This window comes from Daktulosphaira vitifoliae, unplaced genomic scaffold (genome assembly GCF_025091365.1).
Source record: "Daktulosphaira vitifoliae isolate Bord-2020 unplaced genomic scaffold, ASM2509136v1 Scaffold_1, whole genome shotgun sequence".
In the NCBI taxonomy this organism is placed as follows: Eukaryota; Metazoa; Arthropoda; class Insecta; order Hemiptera; family Phylloxeridae; genus Daktulosphaira; species Daktulosphaira vitifoliae.
Window position 1 is genome coordinate 78355569 of NW_026099572.1, and position 26599 is coordinate 78382167.

The following is a 26599-nucleotide window of genomic DNA, read 5'->3' on the forward strand; positions in this document are numbered from 1 at the left end:
CGGTTATAAGTTTATCAAATGTAAATGTTTTGACATTAATAGCTTAAATAGACAATTGTAACTGTAGATATAGACTCAAAGTCTCTATTGTATCTTAAATTTGGGAGCCCTAAGATTTAATTATAAATATAACTTACCTTTTTAAAAGAAAATATTTTTAAAATATAATTCTATGAAAAAATTATAGAAAGTAAATTAAAAAATATTTTAAGTGATATTTTCTGTTTTATTGGTATTTCAAAATAAATAAAAAAATTAATTTTCAATAGCGTTCTCTGTTAAATAATTCTATAATATAAGTATTTTACTTTTACATTTTTTTACTAACCAATGTCCATATTGTTCTCCATCCTCATAACAATCAATTGGACTATGTTCATTTGATAAACTAAGCCACTCAATCGTATAACAGTTCAACCCTTCCGGTTTTTCCTCGTGAGAAAGATACAATCGAGCTTTTTTCATCCATTCAAAACATTGCATTCCATCAAGTTTATTATGTTCTGTTAAACAGTCGAACGTTTTTTCTTTCTCTGCGAGTTCCATACCTAACTGGCCAAATGCTATTTCGTGGCCATCAATACTATATAATCGTAAAAAGCGATCCTCTTTGTTAAATCTTGTATGTTTAAAGTATGCCCTCTAATAATACATAAAATTAAGGATATTTCAAATTCAATTTATCGTCATTCTAGGTATTTTTTACTTGTAACACGTGTCTATCATAGTATATGTGTGCGAATTTTAACAAACAAACGATGACCACAAATAAAAATATTATAAAGACTCTCAATTTGTAATCAGCTCGTGATTTTTTATCCTTTGTCATTTTTTGAATATTTAGCTATAAAATATACTTTTATTTATAAATATTACTTGATTCAAGAACAGCTTATGTAATAATTTTTATAAAAATTAGTAATTGGCCTAATATTTATAACATGAAATAGCGTAACTAAGGTTTCGTTCTAAAAAAGGGTATACATATGAAAATGTTTACTATTCTCTCAAAACAAAAAAAATTCTATGTTCATTATACAATAATTTTTGCCTTGTGGTTATGAAACTCATATCCACGTTGTTGGACCAATGATAACCTCATTAAATACAGATAAAAAGGAATGGGACGAAAGATAATTTTAAACTAGGAAAGTTTTACTAATATAAATAACTAATTAAAAGAAAATGAAACTATTTAAAACATTTTCAACAAAAAAATTATTCTGCATTAGAATTAAAAAAAAAATCCTAAATTTATAAAAATATAACTTTAACACTTTTTGTATTGCGTGAAAGATATTTTTTAATACGTCTTAGCTATATTATATTAATACCATTAGTTTTTCTCGTAACAAACTTGAAATTGAATTGACACTTGTTAATGAATTCATCGAGGCATCTGTGTCGTCATTAATATCATATTTATCTGAATCTGTTTGTGAAGCTATTGATAAATTTCTAGGTTTATATACGGCGGGCAACCTGCAGCACATTTAGGTGAAAATTAATTTTTTTTATTATCATTATTAAACCTATAATTCGTAAAAAGAGTGATTAAAATCTGGTAAGACACTTATTTTCTCAAAAAATATTAAAAAATTAAAATTTTTATAAAGAAACAATTTATTTGGTTCAAAAATTCTATAATCATTTGTAGTGAGAAAAATTTTATTTTCATCACTACAAGGTAAAAAAATTATAGATTTTATTTTCTTAAATGGGAATTTCTATTTTTTACTTGTTAGTATGACAAAATAATAATGTACAGACAATTTAGTTTTTAGAATTCTTTTATCTGATCAACCGTTCATTTGTTACAACATGTTAAAGTTAACTGATTTTAGTTCAAAATTCTATTGATATTTTACTGTTTCAAATACAGTAGTTTTCGAGTTTCTATGTTGTAACATATAGTAATTTTTATTGACTTAGGATATCACAAATAAGATAGCAGAATAAAATATTAAAATAAATCATTTATACCCAAACAGACTATTGCCGGTAGTAATAATAGTTTTATAATACTAGTGGCATAATCGCAGTATTATAAAATCAAATTATTAAACAATTTTATAAAGTGAGCGATTGACTGGATAAAAAATTTACAAGAACATAATTGTTTGTAATTTTTTTTCTATTACATTACCGAGTTCAAGTAAAATTTCCATTTAATAAAATTAAATTTAAAGATTTATATCCCTGAAAGAATGAAAAAAAAATTATTTTACTATATTACATATTATTGTGGATATTTTTAAACCTAATATTTTTCCTCTTTATAAAAGTTTAACATTTCAATAGTTTTTAAAAAAATGAGTGTCTTATCACATACATTTATAATAGTTAAGTATAATTTTTATCAAGTATAAAATTAATTGTAATCTGAAATTCAATTTTAGAATTTTTAAAAGCACCTAAAAAATGATATCAACCAGTAATTATGGTTAAGTAACTCGCTAATGACTACGAACTTTTGAATAAGTGATCACCTCAGATTTATAGTAATAATCAAAACTCTAAATTAACAAAAAATTTAAAACTTTCATGAAACGATCCTATTGGACCGTCTGTCACTAGTATTAATCCAAATATCGTAAGCTTTTTATATATTATTTTTATTATTACTATGAACTGTGAAATAATAGGTTTGAAATAAATTTAATTAAACAAATTTTTTAAAAACAGATATCAGTGATGGATAGTTTTAAAACTATAGTTAACAAATATTAAGCATTTTTCTCAACTACTTACATGATTTTTTTATGATTATGAACTGATCCGTGAGATCGATGATTGTGATGAACAACCATGTCTTCTAATAAGTCGCTAAAAGTATCACTAGAATCATAGCCATCTGACTTAATTCTTTCTGGAGTTAACTAATATTACATAAAAATAATGTTTTTATACCTTTATTAACGCTGGAAACAATTAATTTTTACTGTTGTATTATAAATGCTATAGCTTATAATAATATATATAACACTTATTTGTTAGTATCAAATTTAATGGAAATTAAATGAATAAAACAAAGGCCGGTTTTAGAGTCAAAGAGATCCTAAGCAATTATTAAGTAGAACCACTCTTTGATATTATATCAAATAAAAACTATTAATAGATTAGCTTCTGTACCTAAAATTTCGATCCTAACTGCTTCGAGTAAGTTGAAAGACGGAATTTTTTCTTTGTTTTAGTTAAAACTAAGAAAAAATTAACGAAACTAGTGGTCAAATTACCATTTTTTACTTGAAATTGGTAAAATTAAAAAACAGCGCTAGAGAGAAATGAGGACCTCACAAAATATAGATTATTTAAAATTCACATAAAATATCATTATAAAATATACTTTTACCTGAGGTTCATATTCAGCAGGTTCTTCTGTATAATCTCCTATGCACCAACTATGATTAGACAAATCACCAGACGATTCACTGGAACCAATGCGAAATGGCACCGACATAGTTTCAGTGTGTACAAACTTCTAAGGCGTAAATATATAATCCTTTACTAAAGTACTCGAGTACGGAACAATTTAACAACAAACGTTGTTGACTAATTGTATTTAATTGAACGTGTCCTTTAAAGGCCCACGTTTATTACATAGAGTTCTATACAATATTCTCAAAACAATCCTTAGGGATATAATTTGTTCATGATTTTCTTTAACATTATAAGATCTTAATGCATTATCCTTNTCATGATTTTCTTTAACATTATAAGATCTTAATTCATTAAAAGTTACTTACAAAATAGAAAATATGCAGTTTTTAAATCTAGACATAAAAGAATAATTGAGGGAATTTAAACTTAAATTTCAGGAATATTATAAAAATCTATTTTTTTAATTTGTTTACTGAGTGATTTTCAAACCTCTCGTAATGCTGAATTTTAAAAATCTGTACTATTTTAATGAATTGGCTTTTAAATTAAAAATGTTAATTTTTCGCCATTAAATACAATATTGAAAATATATGTATTAATAAAACTTCTACAGAGTTATCTTATTATATAACAGAACAAGGAAAAAACGCTTTCCTGGGAAAATTACTCGGCGTGCTCCAATTTTCAAAAAAAAATTTTTATAACAAAAGTACTCGGTTACGAGACTCCGGGAAAATTATTGGCAAAGATCAAAAAATGTTTGTCGCTCGCTCGCTTACGCTTTTAAAATTTCGACAGTTTTCGAGAAAAACGCTCGTTGATAACAGCGTTTTATAACTTAAAGTTTGAAATTTTTACCAGACCCGCCCAAAGACAATTCTGAAATATTATAAAAAAAATTTATTCAATCTGTTCGTTTTTCACTGTTCTATGAGCTTTTTTTTTTTAAAGTCCACACGCATGTTTTGAATAGAGGTGTTGACTCATTTTTGCGCATATATATATATATATTTTAATCCTGAATTTGTAGATAATTTCTTGTGGCTATTTAATTTTTTATACATGTTATAGTTTCATATTTTTATTGTTTGTTTTTGATTTGATATATTGTTTATATATATTACTTATATAGTTTTTTGAGTATAAAGATATTTTCTATAAATTACTATTAAACAAATTTATAATATAAAACTTGTGGATATATATGATCAAATTCATTGGTATATATAGAAGTGTTCAAACAAATTAAAAGGTATATATAGAGTGTTTAGTAAGTAAGGAAACAAGTAAATTGTTACAAACAATGAGAACAATAGAAACCTGTTGCCTAAAAATTCTGTATATACCATTTATTTGTTTGAACATTATAATCAATTTAATGTTCATATATATTTTATTCGCTTTGAAGATTTTTTTTATGTCCACGCAGAGATTATATTAACACACGATTTTGTATTTGTCCTTATATAATTTGTATCTTTTATCAATGAATATTTGATAAGTTATATATTAATAAAACAGCACGGTTATAAGTTTGTACATACATTATCTGTATAGTACAGACTATTAATAATCTTATTTATCTCATATATAATGTATAAGTCTATGAGTTTTTCGTAAAAACTGTGATCCATTTTTGAAAACTATGCTATACAGCATCAAATCACAATAATTGATATTCTTACCAAAATTGACTTTTTTACATAGTCCTAAGAATAATAACCTGCATAATTATTTTGTGATTATTTTATATTAGCACAATTATTATAATTAGAATAATTAATTACTATGTATACCAGAGGCGTATTTAATGGTGTTTGTCACCCTTAGACAAGTGTTATTAATATTTTTTACACCGATATTTAAGATATATGACTCAAAAGACTTTTTTTATCATTACTTTGATTTTTATCCAAAAAATCTCTATAGCATGTTTACCAAAGTAAAAAAATATTAATTACTCTCGTAAAAATAATTTCTGAATACGCCCCTGGTAAATACCTCAGTAAACACACGTCAACTTTACATTCAATACAATTTACTATTTTCTCTTTTCGAATTTTTCTAATTATAAAATTTAATTTTTGCTACATCGACTCTGATGATGTAATATTTTTTCTATAAAACACTAACGAAACCCGACGTAACCGGTTACACTTACCGGAATCAGTGGAACTACTTATAAAGCCAAGCAAAGCCTAGTTAATAAATTTACATTTTCAAATAAAAAATAAACTATTGTTTAGAGGGGAGAAGTGAGACGGTTTTTGCTGGGGTGATAAATCCTGACTCACTTTTTTTATAAATAGCTAATATTTTATAATAGCTAATCAAGATAACTTTAAGGAGGAAATCTACCACCCTATAGCAACATCTCTACTTGATTATAACTTTTAATAATATATCACCATGGTACATAAATATAGCTAACTAAATAATATTTAATTATTTATAATTGAAAAAAAAGGCTATCATATTGTAATAGTTTAATGTAGTATATTTCATTCAATATTTTCTTTTATATTTTTTTACATAACTAAAATAGTTACACACATTACAATGTCGATCATGCAAATTTAAAAACAGTGAAAAATGTTTGCTTACATAAAACCAAATTATAAATAAAAATTGAGTATCATACACTTATATAAAATTATTTAGCATAGCATTTTCCTTAGTTTGATAAAATTAAAACAAACGTTATGTAATTGAAAAATGAACAAAAAAAAGTTTTAAGGAAAATATAGTATTTATTTTATTAAAATACCCTCTATTATTTTAATACTTAAAAATTTAAATAGATATATCTAATAATTTTCAAGTATTTATATGAGCACAGGAAGTGAGCCAGCCTTAAATTGCTTATTTAAATTATAATATTTAAAAACAATAATAAACAATAAAAAGATACAGTAGTTATAGTTATTACCTACACATTTAAAAACTGTTTTAATAACCAGTTAAGGTGAAAAATATTATTTGTTGATTTCAATTTACATACAATAAAACAATATTCTGTTTGTCATAAGTTAATCAATAATAAAGAATAAACGGTAATAATTATTACAAATTTATCAAGCTACACACAGTAATACAGTACATTTTGTATAACTCACATTCACTTTAATACACAAAAAAAAAGTTATATTGAATTATTTATAAATATAAATATATATATATTTATTTATAATTTATTATATAATGCACTAGTACTAAAATTAATTATTACACTACTCGAAAATGATTATATTTATACATAGTTTATTAGACAAAATTGACTACAGTGATGACAAAATAGAAAGAAAAATACATAATTCGCTACATTCATACATGCCATCAAATGAAAGTTAAAATAACCTAGAGATCTCATTAAAACATTATTTATAAGTAGTCCTGAATTAGAGGAATGAGAGAGAAAGGGAAGGAGTTTGAATCCATAAATAAAGTCACCTAAATAAGTCTTTTTTTCACCGTATCTTTTAAGCCTTAATGTCATAAGCTAGTCTAAGATGTAAATAATACTTGTACGTGTAGAGTACATAAAAAACAGTCTTATTAAAGTTATTCAGCTTATTATAAAAACTAGATACAGACTTGAATGCATATGAATAATATATAGAAAAAAAAAGAGAACACAAAAAATATATAAATATATAAACATTAATATTAGTAATATTAATTAATAATAAACAATAAAATTATAGAAAATAGTAAAGAGATTATGTGAGAAAACATTAATATAACTCACAAGAAATTTGCTAAGTGACAGAAAAAACCAACTGAATTTCTTTTATTTTACTAAATTTGCATTAATATCGGTTAAGTCAAAACATAGTGTAGAAAATTGTAGAAGATAATCACTAGTATAAATTGTGTATAATTGTTTAAACAAAATAAAATAAAAAGTGATATTTAGGTTGAATTACAAAATCCTGACCAAACAAGTTTAATTTACTATAATCATGTAGTAGGTAGCATATTTGTGATCATATTCCATAATTCCTTTTTGCATGATTTAGACCTAAAACAAAAAAATAAATTTGAAAATAATGTAACAAAAATTGTTATTATTTTACAAGTTAGATAATTTTTATATTCATACAGATAATTTTTTTTTATTATAACCTACTCAATTACTGATAAAATAAAAATAATTAGAACATTTTATTTGGTTAACTTTAGTTACTTATTATTTTTGAATTATTAGTGATATAGTGGAACATATATTTTGAATTAAATAAAATTTTAGAGGTTTTATTTTAATAGTAAATTGCATTTGAATTTTTAACATAAGTTTATTTGTTTATTAGGTATAAAACTTTAAAGTTTTAGTTAATTGCTTTTAATGACGTCGCTATTAGCAGATATGGAGTGTTAATTGTCAATTATGACTATTGACAGATACTCTTAAAGAATAGTCATAAAGTATTTTGTTGTGAATTATAATTTATAAAAATAAGAACTGACAATACAGAAAACATGTAAAGTTTAAAAATTAAGAACCTAACATTAAAATAATGATGATATATATATTTATATACATACATTTATTTATAGAATCTGTTGCAATTATTGTTTGGAATACAGTTCAAAGTACTTAAAAAAATTATAGTATTATAAGATTTAGTATAAATTAGTTGATTAAAAAATATTTTAAAAACATTTAATACTATAGAATGGTAAATTGAGATAATATGCTAGATCATCCAAAAAATATTTCATTATTGATTATCTTTAAAATATTGTCTTTAATTATAAATAAAATCAATATGAGCAAGTCATTAATTTGTCATTTTTTAGAATTTTATAGAATGTATTTTTAAAATAGTATTAATAATTAAACAAAACATTTTTTTATTACATACCTTTTAACAGACTGTAACCAGTCTTTAAACATTGCACTTCCTTCGGGAGTCATAGCAAAAGCACCATAAGCAGAATACAGTATTCCTACATAATCTTCATAGTCTGATGATGAGAGTTGATATAATTTCTGGTGAAGAAGTTGAATATACCTAGGCAAAATAATAAATTTATTGATTAAAAACTAATTAAAGACTTATTTGGTATGTATATGAAATAATCTATATTTATTTTTAAGTATAATTTTTAAAATGATTGTATAAATTAATATGGTTATAAAGCTACCAAAAAAAAAATTACATCTTTTGCTTTTCTTGATAAACCCATAATTATAACATGAATAATGACTAAATTTATATAATTTTTATTTAGCTCAAAATGTTGTGATTGATAGCCTAAAATTAACTTAGTAGGCACATTATATACTTATTATGAAGCTAAGAAGGTATTAATTTTGTAATAGCGTGTTTTTTTTATGCCTGTCCATGAAAATTCTCAACTTTCATTAGACAGATTTTAATGATCATTATGTCAAAGAATTCGATTTTAACCTAGTTAAACTATATAAAACCGAATATTAAAAAAAAACTTATTATTATAAATTTAAAAAAATATCTCAAAATTATGCAATGGTAAAAAGTTTTATACTCAAAAAAAAATATCATCAATACTTGTCCCAACTACTTCACATCCTCAGTGTGTCACAATCCTACTTATGCTGGGTTTTTAATTATTAGAAAGGTAATAATTTAGCTTAATATATTTTTTTAGAGATCTTAATTTAACACTTGTATACTAAATTTCATAAATTAGTAATTTCTATACAACCCTTAAAAATGAAATAAGTTACATTGTCATACTTACATTGTATGACATTTTTCAACTAATGGACTAAGAGATGGACACATAGTTGGACTGGGATTAAAATGTGCCATGTACAGAGCTGCTTCCATAGCCACATCATGAAGTATAAATGGATTTACAACACTATTAGTGACTGCCATACAAAATTGCTGTGTATAATTAGCTCCTAGAATAAAATCACAATAATTAATTTATTATAATACTAAATTACAATAATTGAAATAATAAAATAAAATTTACCTAATTTTTTTGAAAGTCGTAAGAGCCATTGAATATCTTCTCTAAATGGTGGGTTTCTTGAATATTTAGCTTGATTAGGTTCATGAACACGCCTGGCTAAAGTATCCAAAGCTAATAATCCTACTCTGTAAGCTGATGTCAAATGATGAATCTGCCGGAAATTTGGAGATTGCCGATGATTTCCCTGTGATAATAAGTTAAACATCCAGAAATTGAATAGATTAAAGAAAAACAAAACAATTTTTAGTTCTCAATAAAAATCAATAACCTGTGCTTGTTGTGGTGAACTCCTCATTTGACTACTATTTTGATTCATTGGCTGAACAAAATATTGAGGTGGTCCTTGATGAGATTGATTTTGAGGATTATTATTTTGAAACTGAACAGAGTTCTTAAAAAAATAAAATAATGAAAATATTTAACATTTGTAACATTTTTAATTAAGATTAATTACTAATAACAATAAAAAAGTAAGAATATTAACTTCTTACTTGAATATAAGGCGAGTAGTATGGGCCATATTGACTTGAAGCAGGCATTGTTGGATAGGGGTATAGCATAACTGTATTAGATTGCTGAGTATTGGGAGGTGGTTGTTGATTTTGTGTTATTGGCTGATTAGGAAAATACTGAACCGAAGACATTTGATACATGTGAGGTGGAGCAGTTTGTGGTGGTGCCATCAGTTGATGAGCATATAATGGAGGTGGTTGTTGAGACTGATCAACTGGCATTTGATAATTAGCTTGATAAACATAGGGGCACTTGAACTCTTCTCTTGGATCTACTTGCAACATATAATTATCTTCTTCTGAATTTGAATTCTATAATGGAATTATTAAAATAAAAATTAATTAATAAACATCAAAATTCTACAAAAATAAATTTCTCACTCTTATGTATAGGTCAAACCAATGTTTTGCTACACTAAACAATACTTCTGGAAATACTCCACCATTTTTAGCAGACATTTCAACGGTCAAGCAAGCTATCTCCATCATATGATCAGATTGTTCTTTACACTAAATAATAAGATATAAAGTCAAAAGAATTCATAATTTTACCAAATAAATTCAAATCAATAATTACTTGAAGTATAGCTCTAGTAATTTCATTAGGGTTTAGAGCTGCAGAATGTTTCAAACAAGATAATGCTAATTGAGCTGCTGCCTCAACAGTATTTCGTTCGTGACTCCTTGACATTCTATCTGCGATGTTAGCAACTTCAGCAGGTGTTAGATGTCCTTCCCAAGTACCAAGTAAAAATAAAGTAGCTGGTGCACCAATTTCCATTGCATGATCTCCAATCCACGTAACTTGGGAAGAATAATTACGGCTACGCCAGTTGGGAGAGACTCGATTTAAGAGACCCAAAGAGTACAAAGATAATTGAAAAGCACACATATGTAAAGCACGGTGAGGTTGAGTAGGTAATGGAGGCTGTGTAAATACAGTTGTCTGTATAGGACCACCAACTTTGCTTAAAATTATTTTACCCAACTCAAATAAGAAATGAGCATTTGCTTCTGATGCTTGATTAGGTTGATTAGGAAAAATCCTTTTACCATTTTTGTATCTAAATTAAAAAATTTCATTTTCAATTAATAATATAAATAATGTTAATATATATACAGAGTGTAATATCATTTAATCTACTAAAAATTTTGCATATAAATAATTAAATAAATAAAAAAATATATCATTATGGTTAAACTTACCTGTTATCTTTTCTAGTAGAAGATCCTGTATTATTATTAGTTGATGAAGTTGGAGGTAAAGAATTTAAGGTCATACTAGCAATATTTGTATCTAGTTCACCAGGTACACCAGTAGAATTGGGATTGTAACCTTGTGCTATAAAATGTAATTATTTATTAATAACCAATTTAAATATAAATGCATAGAGTAAGTCCTAGGTTAAATATTTATACTAGTGTAAGCACTTGATCACAAAAAAAGTTTTTTTAACACATGTTTTATTCATAAGTAATAATATTAATGATTCTTATTAAATTTTAAAATTCAACTAGAAAAACATTTATTAGATTATTTAGTTTTTTGAACTTAATGATTTTAAATTTCCTATTCATTGTAAATAAATAGTAAAAATGTAGGAATGCATCAATATTTAATATAGGATATTAACCAAATAGGTTTGTTCGGTATTGAGTTTTTTTAGATTTGATTTAGAATTTGTATACAACAATTAAAAAAATTAAGTTATCTAATCATTATAATTTATTAGTTTAATTACCTTGAGGTACCATGTTTCCATTGGCAACATTTCTCATAGCCATTAACGGAACATTTCTAGAATCCCTAATTTGATACCAACAGGCATCCATAGCAGATTTTAAAAATGGATGAACTTCTCTGTCTAATAATTTATCCATTGCCATAGCTAATCGAGTTGGATTGTTTTTGTAACGAATTAATATATTCAATGCTAATTCACCTCTACAATATAAATATTAAGATGTGTTAAAAATTCAAATTTTGAATTCAAGTCTAGTTTTTTTACCTTTGTCTTCTTATTCCTTCGCAAAGTAAGGGATGATCTGCTTCACTTATATTAGATTTCATGCCTAAAGCTGCGACTGCAGCTTCAAAGCCTAATGTTTCATCAGAATTTTTGTCTTGAGTAGGTGACTGATACAAAACCAAACAATCAAAAATAAACGTTGCCAAATTCAATGGTAACAATGATTCTCCACGTGTTTTATAAAGACCTTCACGTAAAAGTTTTGCTCTATTTTGGAGAATACTTACTTGTTCTTTACCCAATGGCAACATACGTTTTAGATTATTTAATATTTCTGCTTCTTGGTGAGCCATTTTAACCTAAAAAGCAAAACTCGCATGTAGAAAAAAATATACATCAAATTATAACCAAAATATCATTATACAATAATACATTTTTGACATACTTCCAAAGGTTTTGTACTAGCTGGTAGCCTTGGCATTTCTAATCCATATAGCCCAATTCTAAATGCATATAAGTAATATTCTTTTCTTTCAGCCAATACAGAACACAAAAAATAACATTTTTGTAGAATTTCTGATGCAAATGTTGATAGTTGGTGACATACTGGGTTAATCTTTAATTAAAAAAAAAAAAAAATTTAATTCAATTTTAAATATTATGTAAGTGTACTTCAAACATACTTTTCTTCTTTTTCCTTTGATTAAAGGAGGTGGAATATCAATTATAAAATTAGGAGGACTTTTTAAAAATTGGTCAACTAGTTTAACACCAAGTACACAAGCTTCATTAGTATGCCCATAAGCATATAAGCCTTCAGCTCTAGCAAACATTATTTCCCATTCAGCATCTAATTTTATTAATGTTGTAATAGAAGAAGTAGGTTTGGATGTTGATGGTTGAAGTATATCAGGAGCTTTTTCTTGAGATTTTTTTGTACAGTCTGAAGGAGTAAGTGTTAAGGTTTTGGGATCATAATAGTAAAGAAAGTTATAATCATCTACATCTTGTGGTGGTGGTGTTGTTTGAGAAGAAGCAGACTTTTGAGCAGCTGAACGATCCCCACCATCATCACTGCTTTGACTTTCAGATGATGTATTAAACACACTGTTCACTTGTCGTGGAGTACTAGGTTGGGTACTTGATGAAGAACTTGTTGATGGATTAAAAACTAAAAATATAAATTTAACTTTAAAATATATTGATTTAAAACATAATAATTATATTATAATTACCTGGACCCCTGCTGGTTGAGGGTTCATTTGTTAAAAATGCTTCATTACTACCATTACTATTATTCACATTGTCTGGTTGTGTTCGAGATGTATTTCTTGGCATATGTACCCAATAAACATTTGTCATTGATCTATTACTAAAATATCATAAATAAAAATTAGATTATATAACTCAAATACTTCAAATGAGTATTTACATTAATTATTAAAATACATACTCATTATTTTGCATTTGCACGTTACAAACCATATGCATATTACTAGATCTACGATAATCACATCGACTCATTCGGTTCCCATAGTGCATATGACGATTATTTTTTAAATCCAAGAAACATTCATCTAATGCTAACTGAGTTGCATTACCCTAAAATATGTCGTTATCGAAATATTACTCAAATATATCATTAAAATACAACATTATAATTTACAAAATACTAACTAGACATTAATTTACAGTAATAAAACTTTAAAAAAATCATTTACTGATAATACAGACATTTATTAAAATCTCAACTCTTAAATAAAATCCTGTACTATTTGTAATCTAGTACACATGAAACCAAAACACTTCTAGATATTAACAATGTTTACATGTACTTTTGTTTATTTTCATTGTATTATTACACTAATTTTAAATTATAAAATAATTTTTGTAAATCTTTTATAACATTTAAACCAAAGAACAGATGTCAAAAAAATATCCTAACTACAATCTGTTTTGCATGCACTATAATAATTGTATGGTTATATTAACATAAAAAAAATTTCAATTACTAGATAATCATAGTGCAAAATGATTACTAAGTATACTGTATATAAGTATTAAGAGATTAAAGAACAATTAATATAAAACTAGAATAAAAGATGATTTAAAAAAAATGAAACTTTAAAAAAGAATGCAGCAAAAATTTAATTATATTTAAAAAAAAATCGACAGTTTTTTAAAACTGTTGATTTTTAAACCAAACCTTACAAAAACTTTGGTGTATGTTGCAATTTTTTCAAAAATAGATTTTTTAAAATGATAAATTTTATTATTACCAAAACATTGATGTACATATTTTCTATATAGGAATACATAATTTATTTTTTAAATAAATTTGGAAATAGCATTAATATGGCAATTCCAAAAAAATCCATTTTACTCTTTTTTTGAAAAATCATGTTTTTCTGAACATACACTGAAGAATTAGTAAGTTCTGTCTTATGACAAAACACAATTAAAATTTTAACAAATTTAGCATTTAAATTTACATTATCTCCAACATAATTAGATGCTGTTCCTTGATTTTTTACATGTTCACAACATCCACCATTATTGTCACAGCAACAAGTTGTTCCGTATGTTATACCTAAAAATTTTAATTATCATAAAATTATTTTTTTAATTATCATTGGTTAGTGTATTTAGCTATAAATTTTAGTTACTTATATAATTTTACTTACCAGGCAAAGGATAATCATCCCAATTTAAATCACATGCTTCGCTAGCTGGTTTGAATCCAACAAAAATTTCCATGTCTTGACGAAAATGGTTTAACGCTTTACTATTAGATGTATTTCTATGTTTAACTACCTATAAATTCAACTTTTTGGAATAATATTGGCTTTTAAAATAAATATAGAATTAAAATCTTACTCTTGAAAATATTTTTCCTTGCCAATCTTGAAACTTAATTTTTAGTGAAACTCGATGATCAGGTGAAATACTAGGGTTTAATGCAGCCAAACGCCATAAGGTAACCATTTCGTCACAAAGCAAAGCACAAGCATGAGAAGCTGTATTAGTATTACCAGCTGGGCCACTATGTTTACTTCCTCCACTAGGTCCACCACCATGTAGAGCAACTCTAGTATTGAACCACCAAATCATAATCTATAAAATAAATAAAAATGTACAAAATCATCATTTAAAATAATTATTTAACAAATTACTTGATCACATGCTACAGCTTCTTCAGTTAAGACTTCTAAAAGATGTAATGCATTTTCATCATTTCTTCGAAACATTTCTCTAACAATTGATACAAGATTCCATAACCCTTCAGGCTCACGGCCCCTTAAAGGGCGTAATAAATTTGACCACTCAGCAGTAGCAGGAGGCACAGATAATGATAAAATATTAACATCACTAAAATGTATAAGGAAAATAAACATAAATATAAATAATTTTACACATACTTTTGAAAATACCTAATAACTAATGGAGAAGGAACACAAAATTTTATTAAACTTTTCTTAATATTATTGTGCAATGTTTTTTCATCCAAAAACCAAGTAGTTTGTTCATTTATTGATGCTCCTGCAGTTGGATCTGGTGCACCACTTGTCTAGATCAAAAAAATAATAATAATTGACATGGAATTTAATTCAACATAGTTAGTTAATTTTCATACAGAATTAATAGCTGTTGGTTGAGAAGACAATAGTGAATCAAGTAAACGTTGTGCAGCAGGTAATATTTGTTGGGGTAATTCGCTAATTAGATATTGTGCAAATTTTTGTAATTGATCTCGTTCTAAACGAGATAAACTTTCACTAACAGGTGCCCTTAAACAAACTTGATCAGGCTAAAAATAAACAGTTAATCAATCACTAATATTTAAGTATTGTTAATTTCTTTATATAAATAAAAGCTTACACAATAAATTCTATGTAAACAAACTGCTACTACGTGACAACACCAATATGACATTGGTTCACATGTACAATTACATGATGTTATTTTTTTTCTATCAAATGTAATAGCGACATTAAATATACTACGACCACCATGATGAACATTAGCACTTAAATGGAAACCAATTTGTACAGAATCCTTTATAGTATTAGAAGTATACAAGTTTTGACCACGTAAAAACTCATCAGAATTTGAATTAGCTAAACATGAATATAACCGAATATCATCTTCACTATCAGGAAAACTCCAAAAGGCTATACGGAGCTGTAATTCTTCAGGTACAGGTGGATATTCTTGCTCTACTAGTTCATAAGGTATATATAGGGCTACACATTGAGCAGCTAATTCAACTAATGGTTTTACATCATTTTTTGGTTCTGAAAATTAAAAAAAAGTAATACATTAAGAGGCTGATATCACAAAAATTTTTCAAAATAATAATTATCATCTCTAAAATTGACAGTTAATTTTTTTAATACAGATATTTGTCATAATCTTGGAAATTTGTTGATTTTTTTGGTTTAAATACATAAAAACTAATTAAAAGGGTTACTAATATTAATAAAAATTAGTCTAGTTATAATGATTTTTTAAAATTATTTTGGGTCTAGTAACTTAGTAAATTATACAGCATAAACAACTAACACTCTTCATATAATATTTAATAGAAATTAAATAGAAAAAGTAGTATTTAAATATAAAATTAAAACAATTGCCTATCCATTGTAAATAAAACTTAAAAATAATTTTCCTTTTACTTGTACTAGAACTTTTAATTGTAATTTAAAATAAATGATTAATAATATTAAATATAAAAAAAAGATTAATCAGTTAATTCATAACATAATATGTAAAATATAAAAATGATTTAAACATTTTCATAATAGAATTGGATAAAAGATCTATTGAAATAGAATTCAAGAGAAATATATAATTTCATTAGACAATAAATTTTCAAAAGCCTTGGATAAATATATATCTTAGAAATATTTACACTAAATAAAAACAATCAAATAAAATAATAATCTTATGTTATATTTTATATTTATTAAATATTCTATATACTAACCATCTTCATTATTCTGTTCTGTTGGTTTCCTCCATCCTCTCCAATTAATACATGCAGACTCAGGCTCGCTGCTCCACGTACACAATGAATCCTCTTCAAAACGGTCAGAGTCTTCAAATGAATATTGGTCATTTTCATGCCAGATTGCTATCATATTATCATCAATAAGAGGTCGACCATCATGATGGACGTTACCGGAACGCCTTGGTAATACTTGGTGCGCCAGTTTAGATAGGTTGTAAGTTTTTTTATCAAAGAAAAACTACTTTTAAGTAGAATTTAACTGGTTAATTTCATACCCAGGAAGAACCTTGAACCATCAACTTAGAGGTTTTTGACCTCAATCATCACCCTGCAATAATCATAATGACAAATGTACTGGATAAGAAGCGGCCGCGAGCATAGACCAAAGTAGCTGATCTACTAGGTCGACATGTAAGAAATATCACGAACAATCAAACTTCATATTTATTCGTTTAGGTGTTTTTACTACTTAGAAATTTGAACAACGATTATCTAAACAATACTAGTATACGATTACTATCGAATGTTTGATGGAGAAGGCAGTGGAACTGGTAGGGCTTTCTCTCTTCCCTGATTGTTCATTGTTCAGAACTCTGAAAAGGTGCAACTAAGTACGGTGTTCCCTACGTACGGTATTTTTAATACTTTACAATTCCCGCAGAAAATTTATACTATTACGATTAGAGTCTCAAGTTACAACTCCACAGTCTTTTTAATCATTTAAATTGTTCATCTAATAAGTGTTTTCATTTCCATTTTAAATAATTTTACAAAAATAATAAAAATGATAGAAGTTATAAAAATACTCCTGATAAAATGTGTAAGGTAATTACAAAATAATTCTTTATATGGAAACACTGACGCTAAGGTAATCGTTTCCCCTTGATCCACCCGTCTACTGAACAAAACGTAGTAAAGTACATTAGCGTGACGACTGGAATGACTTCATCAGCTGCTGCTGGAATACTATGATAACAAGATATGTGTTATCACGTGCTTAGAATGATATATATAGTGAATTAGTTTACATAGTTTCGTAATTTGTTTGCGTATCTTATTTGTATTAATACAGTTGAATTCTTTTTTAATATTAAGTTACTTTCTTATAAAATTTTTTTTCCCATAACTTATCTAAGAGTTTATTGTAGTTACTGATATATTTTAAAATGCAAAACTGGTTAGAATTTCAAACTGTTATAATGGCTGCAGGGAAAGGATCACGAATACCAGAAATGACAGTCACGAAACCCAAATGTTTATTACCAGTCGGTAATAAACCAATGATCTACTATCCCTTAAAACTACTTGAAAGTTCTGGATTCAAAGGTTAAAGTATAATAGTATTCAGTCAATATGTGATTGTTTGAATATATTATTATGTGTAACTAAACATCAGGGTCACATTTCTCCCAAGAAAGGCATACAAGGAGACTGACAAAGATACTAAATTTTATGGGACCATTTTGATACATTAGCTAATAAAATTCCTATTTTGCAATAGATATACTACACTTTTTTTATTTAATAAAATATGTAAGAGTGATGATGGTTTATTTATGAAGGGGCATTGGGGTCCAGAATTCATCTCAATTGAAATAAAATTATGGCAGTGGCAGAAATAGGAAGAGTGAATCTTTCCATTACTCTATATTATGAAAATTATACGGAATTGTCCCATAACAAATTTCTTTATATAACACTGAATGAAGAGCTCTAATTTAGCAATTACCTTGGAGCTTTAAAACTCAAAGTCTGACCTTATAAAGCACTCATAATAATTTTACTTATTATATTTCTAAAAGTTAAATACTTGCCTTATTTTTTACAAATGTACTTCATTTCCATAATCATATATTTGTAAAATTTGATAAGGTTGACTTAGAATTTAAAAACATTTTAAGCTAACCTAAACCTGACTGTAATACTGATCTAAACAAATGAAGCTTACATACTTGATTAATAATTAATAAATATAATTTTGCTTAATAACTATCATGAAAATAAAATAATAAATTATTGCATACTAACTTACTCATAATATTTTGTATGATTCTAAGTAATGATTATTTGTATGAAAACTNTGTATGATTCTAAGTAATGATTATTTCTATGAAAATTGCAATAAATGAAGTCTGATGTATAAAGGTTGAAAAATAACTAAAAGCAATTATTTGTTGACGTTTTTTCATAATTTTGTAGACTTATACATAGGTTTTTCATTACACAAAAAACATATATTTATTTTTAATTTAAGAAAAATAAAAGATATTTTTTAATTTAATTGGATTTAATCGTGTGTTTGTTCTTTGAAATAGAAATAATTATTAAACTAAATAAAATAATACATTTATTTTGTTGACTTGTTTAATTAAAAAATAACCTTAACAACACTAAAATTGATTATTAATAAACATTATCAAAAAGAAACTTTTTTTAAGCAATTATTGATGAACCTTAATTTTGATAATGCAATGATTTTTGGTTAAATTGCCTATATTTTTAGTATCAGTGATTTTAATACGATAATATATTTAATGTAATAATACTTGATAAATTATATAGAAACAAAAATTATTGTACCAGACAGTTATTCCAGTGATATACAAGAAGAAGTAGATCGACTTGGTTTAGAAATGAGTATTAATTTTGTTCCGATTCCATCAGATGATGATTGGGGAACGGCAGACTCTTTAAGACACATAGCTGATTATATCACAGTAAGAAAAAATATATATTTATCATATGCATACATTTTTTTGTATTTACTTTTTATTGGTAAAACAGACCGATATAATTGTTTTGAGCTGTGACTTCATAACTGATACTGATTTACATGAAGTACTGAACCTGTATAGAAAACACAATGCTTCATTAGTGTCTTTATACTTTTCACCATTACAAAATGAAAAACATGATTTTGTTATACCCGGGCCCAAATCAAAAAATAAAATAGGTAATGTCATTTATCAAAATTTATAACTATTATGTTAATAAATAATGTAACCATAAAAATTTATCATTATAAGATTTCAATGAATTATGTTATATGTTTTGCCTCTTAATTATACACTTATAAAATACATTATTAAAATGTATTCTTTTTTTTAATAGAAAAAGATATAATTGGGTATGATTCAAAAACAAATAGAATTCTATTGATGGCATCAGCTTCAGATTTTGAAGAAACTATGCCATTAAGTAAAGCATTGTTAAATAAATGTTCTAACATTAGACTTAGCTCCAAATTATTAGATGCTCATTTATATATTATGAAACGATGGATAATAAATTATCTTGTTAGCGATAAGTTAGTATCAAATTTATTATAAATCTTTATTAATCAATTTTTTTATTACTACTATTATTTTTTTATCAATGAATGAAAACTTTTAAGGAACATGTCAACTTTAAAAGGTGAGCTGCTTCCATTTGTTGTAAAAAAACAATTATCCAAGCAAAGCACTTATAGAAAAAATTCAAATGAAATAAACCATGATGATAATGATGATGTAAAAACAAATATTTTTACAATGTCAAGAGAATCCAATATTGAATATAATATTCATTCAATGACTTTTTTAAAAAATACAATCAATTCAGAAGACCTAATTAAATGTTATGCATATATAATGGACTCTAACATTGGCATGCGAGCTAACACATTATATGATTATTATAAAATTAATAAAATTGTTAGTACTCAATTTAATACACTAGTTTAATGATAGTTTAGTTTAGGGCTAGATTAATACCATTCTTTTTCTAAAATTTCCATTATAGAATGCGAATTCACAACAGAATTATTAGATAAATATCTATATAAACGATTAAGAACATAATATTTAATTATGCACAATTATTACTTTCAATAAATTTCATAAAATATAATTTTTTAATTAATTAAAATTAATTACCCAAAGTCCTCCATTATGTTATACATTAAAAAATTGAACATAGTTTAAGCAATACCATTATCTGTCCCTTAACTACTCTACACCTTAGTTTTCATTTTAAATGTTATAAATTAATTTATAGGTATATGTGTTTATCAAATTATATAACAACCATTGTAATAGTGTTGATCCTTCATTATTAACTTTGCAATCATAACTGTTATTTACTAATTAATATAAATCTTATATTATCAGTTTGAGGCGACCTAATATGTCAATAACCCTAATATCATTTGATATATTTCTTAGTGGTATGAGCTAAATCTTATGACATTCATTTTAAGATGATGGATTTTTAAAAAAAATAAACATAATTTACATCTATACAGGTCTGTTGGTATTTGTCCTAATTGTGTGCATTATTAAAATAAATATTATTTATTTTTAATTTAAGAAATGTAGTTTTTATAATACTATAACCATTTGATAATAAAAGTTTCATTGTTAAAAAAACTTATGAGTTTGCAACATATAAAAACCCTATTATTTCAAAATAAATCACATATATTTACAACCAAAAAAATATTTTGATGTTATAAATATCTCTTATTTTTAGATATCTAAATTAAGTATAGACATAGGTAATGAAAAAGACAAAATATCTTCCGAAGCCGATATTTTGTCTAATCAGTTAGATAAGGAATCATGTTTTGTTGGTCCAAATACTAAAATAATGGAAAAAACGTCTATAAAAAATAGTAGTATAGGTGCACGATGTACAATTAATTCAAAAACAAGATTAACTGACTGTATTTTGATGAATGGAGTCATAATTGAAGAGAGGTTGGTAAACTACTAACAATTACTCTTTACTATAATAATTAAGTTAACATCAGACATCTAAATACAATAAACTCAATGTATATTTTTGTATTTGTTATGTAATTTTTATATAACCATAATTGTATGACGAAAAATTTATATATATGTATTTTTAAATTAATGTTTAGATGTGTACTTCATAATTGTATAATATGTCATGATGCTATCATCAGTGCTGGATGTGAGCTTAAAGATTGTTTAATTAGTGGAAACTTTAAAGTCCCTCCTGGAGGTAATTATGTTGAAAATATTTTTTTAAGTACTAACATTTAAATTTTTTGTCATTTTTAGGGAAACATTACAATGAAGTTCTTACTGCTATGGACAGATTAATGGAAATCTAAGTTTAACACAACTATTTGATTATGTATATATGTGTGTATTTATAAATACATTAATTTATATTAAATTTACATTAATTATTATTGCATTATTTTGTAGAATATGTTATAATTTTATATAGTTGGCATCAATATTTATAAAAATAAAATGCCATTTATTTTCTATGGATACACTTAATCTATAAAACACTTAACTTTCAAATTATAAATAATTCACAAATTAGTATTTCTCTATAAAATGAAACTTGTCTCAAGTAAGAAAATATTAAGAGTAATACCTTTTAAATACCGACATTGGAATTTATTTCATTTTTTTTTTTATTTGATAAATTATCTGCTATTAATTTATGTTATTGTTATAAAGAGGATTCACTTACTAATGAAAAAGGTTTTTATTCTTTATAACAATCGAACTATTTCATTATTTTTTGAACACTTAAAGAAGAAATAATGATGTATTTAGGAGACTAAATTCCGTGTTAAATTAACATTTAAGATAAAAAAAAGTCGCCGCTAAATTTGTTTTTTTGAAATTAAACAGCTTCCTTTTAGCTGAAAAATTCTGGATAAGCACTGGTAATAATTAAAGATTTTTTTTTATTAAAAGTTATAATATTTATTTTATAATTCTACTATTGCAATAGTTTAATAAGTGATACGGTGAGTAATCAAAGTTTTTCTGTATTTCTTTCGCTGGTAAAATAAATTATACACACGTAAACCATTAATTAAACTTCCTAAAATTATTATTATAAAAAGTGACGTATTTAGGAGTCATCAAATATGTGCCCTCCATTGTTCATGCTATGCTGATATAAAAATTTTATTGAATTTTTACTCGTAATCGACTCAAAAATGAATAAAAAATTTATTCTAGTAGCTTGTAAATTAAAATTTTTATTTGTGATCATTCATTTTGAATTTCTAAATAACCCCTTGATTTTGAAGTTTGTAACTTATTAGGTGAATTTATTATTTTTCGCTAAATTTATATCTTAATTTAATAGATAAGATAAACACTGTATAACAGTTTAAACGGTCAACATAAATTCAACACAATCTACATTTGAAAAAGAAGAATATTTAAATTCAAAATATGATAGCTTAGTGGATCCCATGGAAACTATCACAAGTTCTAACACAAATATATCTAAAACTGACATAGTTTCTGAAGTAGCGAGCATTTTAACTGATGATAAATCTCAAGAATCACTGTTATATAATTTTTCAGAAAATAGTAAATCTCAAAATAATGAAACTGAACTTGAACCAAAAGATATAGTACAAAATTCTTATTTGGATAACCTTAGTAAAAATACCGATAAGGAAAAAGTCGTCGATCAAACTAGCACTAGGTCACAATTAATAAAACCACGCAAATTTTTAGCAACAGATAAACATAATTCTACAGATGCAAAATCTAACGATCTAAACAATTTGTTAATTGAAGTCACGCATACACTAGACACAATGCGAGAAGCTCTCAATACATACATTGAAAATCAAAAACAGACTTTATCGAATGATGACGTGCTTAAAGAAAAGATTATCCACCTGAAAAATTCATCAAAATCTGCGAATGAAAAGAACAAAGAGAACGATAATGTGGCAAACTCAAAATCAAGTAAAAAACACAAAACAATTAAATCGACTACTGTAGATCGAGAATATGTGAAGCCTATAACAAATCATTCAAAACGTACTTCTAAACGATCTTGGCCTCGGTCGAGAACAAGGCATCTATCAATGTGTCCAATGTATGAACCTTCTACTTACGATAATCTCAAAGAAAATTACTATGATGCAGTCAACGAATTTGTTAGATTGCAGGAGGAAGCGAAGTCTATTAACAGTCACGAGAACACAATGGGCGACAAGGTACAAATTGTTGCAAATCTTATCGATGAAATTAACTGGAAACTAGACGACCCAGAATACGAATGTGAAAGTAACATATGTCATTTGTTGAGAGAACGACGACATATAAAAGCAAAGTCAAAAAATTTAGCCAAGATAAGTTTCAGTAAAAAAAAACTGAAGGCGCCGTCTAAAAATAAGTCGTTTCGTAATTATCAAGTAAAATATAGTGGAGCAGCTACGTCTACCGAATACAGAGATAACTTCAAAGATCCGCGAATTCTGTGTAATTCAAATATGAAGTCAGCTAAAAAAGTTTCTACTACGGGACCAAATTATATGACTTCATTAACAGTACAACAAAAACGAAAGTCAGATCCGAATCTGAAACCATTTCCTGCGAAAGATTTCCTATTTTATTCTAATTACGAAAAAGAAATTGAAAAACGTCGGAAATATGAAGCAGATCAGCATTTTGATTCAGTAGAGGATATTGATATTTGTACATGTGCGTTTATTGAAGAGTATTATAGACAACACGGCTGCTCGTATATTAATCATCAAGGGCATATAATAGTCATAGATTGTCCAAGTGACTCTGACGATAATTTCTCACAATCCTCTTTCCTATACGAAGATTAAAAATACTCAATAGTTCCACTTACTTATCTTAGTATATTAAAAGTTGTCAACACGAATGTATAATATATAATATACAACTCTGTATAACAAATAAATTTCTTAAAATTATTCTAAAATATTAATTTAACATAATTCTAACTAAATTGAAATTTTACATTTATACATAGATTTTTTTTTGGAAGAAGAGAATTAAAATTTTAATCAATATGATTCAGTACAATGACTAAAATCTAAACTGTAATAATTATTATTACTACTGTCACATTATTTTAAGTATACGTAGTTAAATAATTAGGACAAATTGATTACATATGAGTATTTAAAGCGCAAGTACTCGTTATAATAGTATTCAAATTACAAAATCGTGACTAATTATCAAAATTTATTAGTTTTTTAGAATTGAAATAATGAGTTAACTATGTAAAATTTAACTTTTTAGAGCCAATATTTTTGGAGAAAGAATGACGTTTTATTTTAATTTATGATATAATAATTAATCAAGAGACAGAGGCGAGAGTGAACATTGAAATTAAAAGTCTAAAATTCCAAAAAAAAATATTTCCTTACAAATAATTAGTCAAATTCATAATTAAATCGAAATTTGTACACAAATAAAATAATTATTTTTATTAATGTTTTTTCACCTTAATTAAAATTAATTAAAACCTTAATGTATAATTAAGTACCTTAAATAGTTGATCGTAAGAAACTAAGTATATGAATCCCAATTTTATTCAAAAATAAAAATTACTGTAATTAGTATTTGTACAAAAAAATCATAGCTTTTCAAAAATATTTCTTAGAAAAACTAAAAAATGGCTACTTCAAACAAAATTAAAAATAAAATGTATAACATTTTTTTTATAACAGATTAATATTACGTTCGATAAAAGTCTACGATTGTAATAATTGTTTTCAAAAAATTAGTTAAATTGATAAAAAATAATTCGATTTTTCATTTCTGAAGCACGTTGATATATTATATAAACAAGCAAATGTATTTATAATTTTGTTAAAATGAATAATTAAAATCCATTTTGTAGCTTCTTTTATAATTGTTAAAAATCAGAAGAATGAATCTAAAAGTGCTAAAAGATATAAATTTGTATACAATCCTTTTATGTACTATGTGAATTTCACCAAAGTAAGTGAACCTATTTATTAGCATTTAGTATAGGGACAGTAGGCAGTAAATTCTAATTAATAATACATAACTTTCGATAGAAAGGGCAGCACTGTTTCTCTTATCACTATATTTTGAATTTCGGCTACACTGCAATAGTTATTTCAATGTGGCCAACCAAATTTACGGTATTTACTACCACTACTAACCATAGGAGTGTGTTAGTGTACTCAGTTTTTGTTCATATACAAATAGTATTGTTTGACCCCGCGTGGTGTTAGTGTGTGTGTGCGTGCGCAAAATTACGTTTTATGTTTACTACCATAGACGACTACTACTACCTCTGCTGCTACTGCTGTTTGGTAATCACGCAGTCAGCTACCACGACGATATTGTGTTATCAGCTTGCACATACTACTGTAATGTACAATGTTCATATAAGTCATAGCTAGTTTATAGTTTTAGTGTGGTGTATGTAGTAGATGTCAATATTATTTTTTATTAATTTATCCAAACTATCAATTTTATTTCCTCTCGAATAAGTGTCCGATTTTTATAGTGTTATTATTTGCGTGCGGGTTATGTTATTAAAATTTCAGTGTAATATTAAGTGTTTAATTGTAGTTATTAATGTTATCGTTACTATGATTGTGGTTCGTAATTTTTTGTTGCCAGCTAAAATTGTCGATATCGTCATCTGACAAACTCAAGAATAACAGATTTGTCGCAAATGACACCACGAAAAACGACGTGGATAAAACCGCCGAACCTTGAACTGGTGCGAATAAGGTATGAATTATCATTGGTAGAAAAGCTATATTATTCATACATTAAAGTTCATTCAAATATTTATTATACAATAAATCACTTTAATTAAATATATTTTTATAGAGATTCTGGGTGAAAAAATACATATTTTTGTGTCGAAGTCATTAGTTTTTTTCTTGTTAGTTTAATTTTTTACGCCATAAGGTGAAAGCCCAGTTAATGTTATTAGTACAATTACTATAATACTTAATA

The 26599-nt window shown here is 25.8% G+C and overlaps 4 protein-coding genes across 5 annotated transcripts in view; 2 read left to right on the top strand and 2 right to left on the bottom strand.

The window, feature by feature from the left end:
* Positions 1-3500, bottom strand: part of LOC126896670 (myogenesis-regulating glycosidase) — a 7105-nt gene extending 3605 nt beyond the window's left edge. Inside the window, exons 1-5 of the mRNA XM_050669623.1 lie at positions 3353-3500; positions 2752-2879; positions 1335-1482; positions 707-844; positions 329-642 (exon numbers count right to left, since the gene is read on the bottom strand). Coding sequence (XP_050525580.1) covers positions 329-642; positions 707-844; positions 1335-1482; positions 2752-2879; positions 3353-3460 — 836 coding nt within the window. The 5' untranslated portion in view covers positions 3461-3500. The remainder of the gene's footprint in view (positions 1-328; positions 643-706; positions 845-1334; positions 1483-2751; positions 2880-3352) is intronic.
* A 3362-nt stretch (positions 3501-6862) lies between these two features.
* LOC126896667 (zinc finger SWIM domain-containing protein 8 homolog) lies at positions 6863-17442 on the bottom strand. The gene is made up of 23 exons (XM_050669620.1): positions 16818-17442; positions 15710-16125; positions 15465-15638; positions 15262-15398; positions 15004-15199; positions 14708-14944; positions 14515-14644; positions 14323-14420; positions 13284-13432; positions 13066-13202; positions 12514-13001; positions 12276-12446; positions 11870-12189; positions 11603-11805; positions 11067-11202; positions 10438-10924; positions 10242-10370; positions 9840-10172; positions 9617-9739; positions 9349-9532; positions 9109-9274; positions 8247-8396; positions 6863-7402 (listed from the first exon to the last, which is right to left on the bottom strand). The coding sequence occupies exons 1-23, from the start codon at positions 16969-16971 to the stop codon at positions 7342-7344; spliced, it is 4779 nt and encodes a 1592-aa protein (XP_050525577.1). The 5' UTR covers positions 16972-17442; the 3' UTR covers positions 6863-7341.
* Positions 17443-17806: 364 nt separating this feature from the next.
* On the top strand, positions 17807-22035 carry LOC126896683 (translation initiation factor eIF-2B subunit gamma). The gene is made up of 8 exons (XM_050669646.1): positions 17807-18167; positions 19404-19558; positions 19626-19794; positions 19953-20148; positions 20236-20533; positions 21351-21577; positions 21745-21848; positions 21908-22035. The coding sequence occupies exons 1-8, from the start codon at positions 18008-18010 to the stop codon at positions 21958-21960; spliced, it is 1362 nt and encodes a 453-aa protein (XP_050525603.1). The 5' UTR covers positions 17807-18007; the 3' UTR covers positions 21961-22035.
* A 3792-nt stretch (positions 22036-25827) lies between these two features.
* The window catches only part of LOC126896675 (uncharacterized), a 28041-nt gene continuing 27269 nt past the window's right edge, over positions 25828-26599 (top strand). For both annotated transcript variants that reach the window (XR_007701898.1, XM_050669631.1), the window contains exon 1: positions 25828-26368. The gene's annotated coding sequence lies outside the window, so the exon portion shown is untranslated. The remainder of the gene's footprint in view (positions 26369-26599) is intronic.

Bases quoted from the DNA above. Each gene is read 5' to 3' on its own strand.
- LOC126896667 (XM_050669620.1), bottom strand. From the start codon at position 16,971: ATGATAGCAATCTGGCATGAAAATGACCAATATTCATTTGAAGACTCT. The intron at 8,397-9,108 runs GTAAGTATGACA...TATTTTGCCTAG, and splicing joins GTTGAAAAATGTCATACAAT to GTATATTCAACTTCTTCACC. The intron at 7,403-8,246 runs GTATGTAATAAA...TTTTTGTTTTAG, and splicing joins TGGTTACAGTCTGTTAAAAG to GTCTAAATCATGCAAAAAGG.
- LOC126896683 (XM_050669646.1), top strand. From the start codon at position 18,008: ATGCAAAACTGGTTAGAATTTCAAACTGTTATAATGGCTGCAGGGAAA. The intron at 19,795-19,952 runs GTAATGTCATTT...TTTTTTTAATAG, and splicing joins CAAATCAAAAAATAAAATAG to AAAAAGATATAATTGGGTAT. The intron at 20,534-21,350 runs GTTAGTACTCAA...TCTTATTTTTAG, and splicing joins ATTATAAAATTAATAAAATT to ATATCTAAATTAAGTATAGA.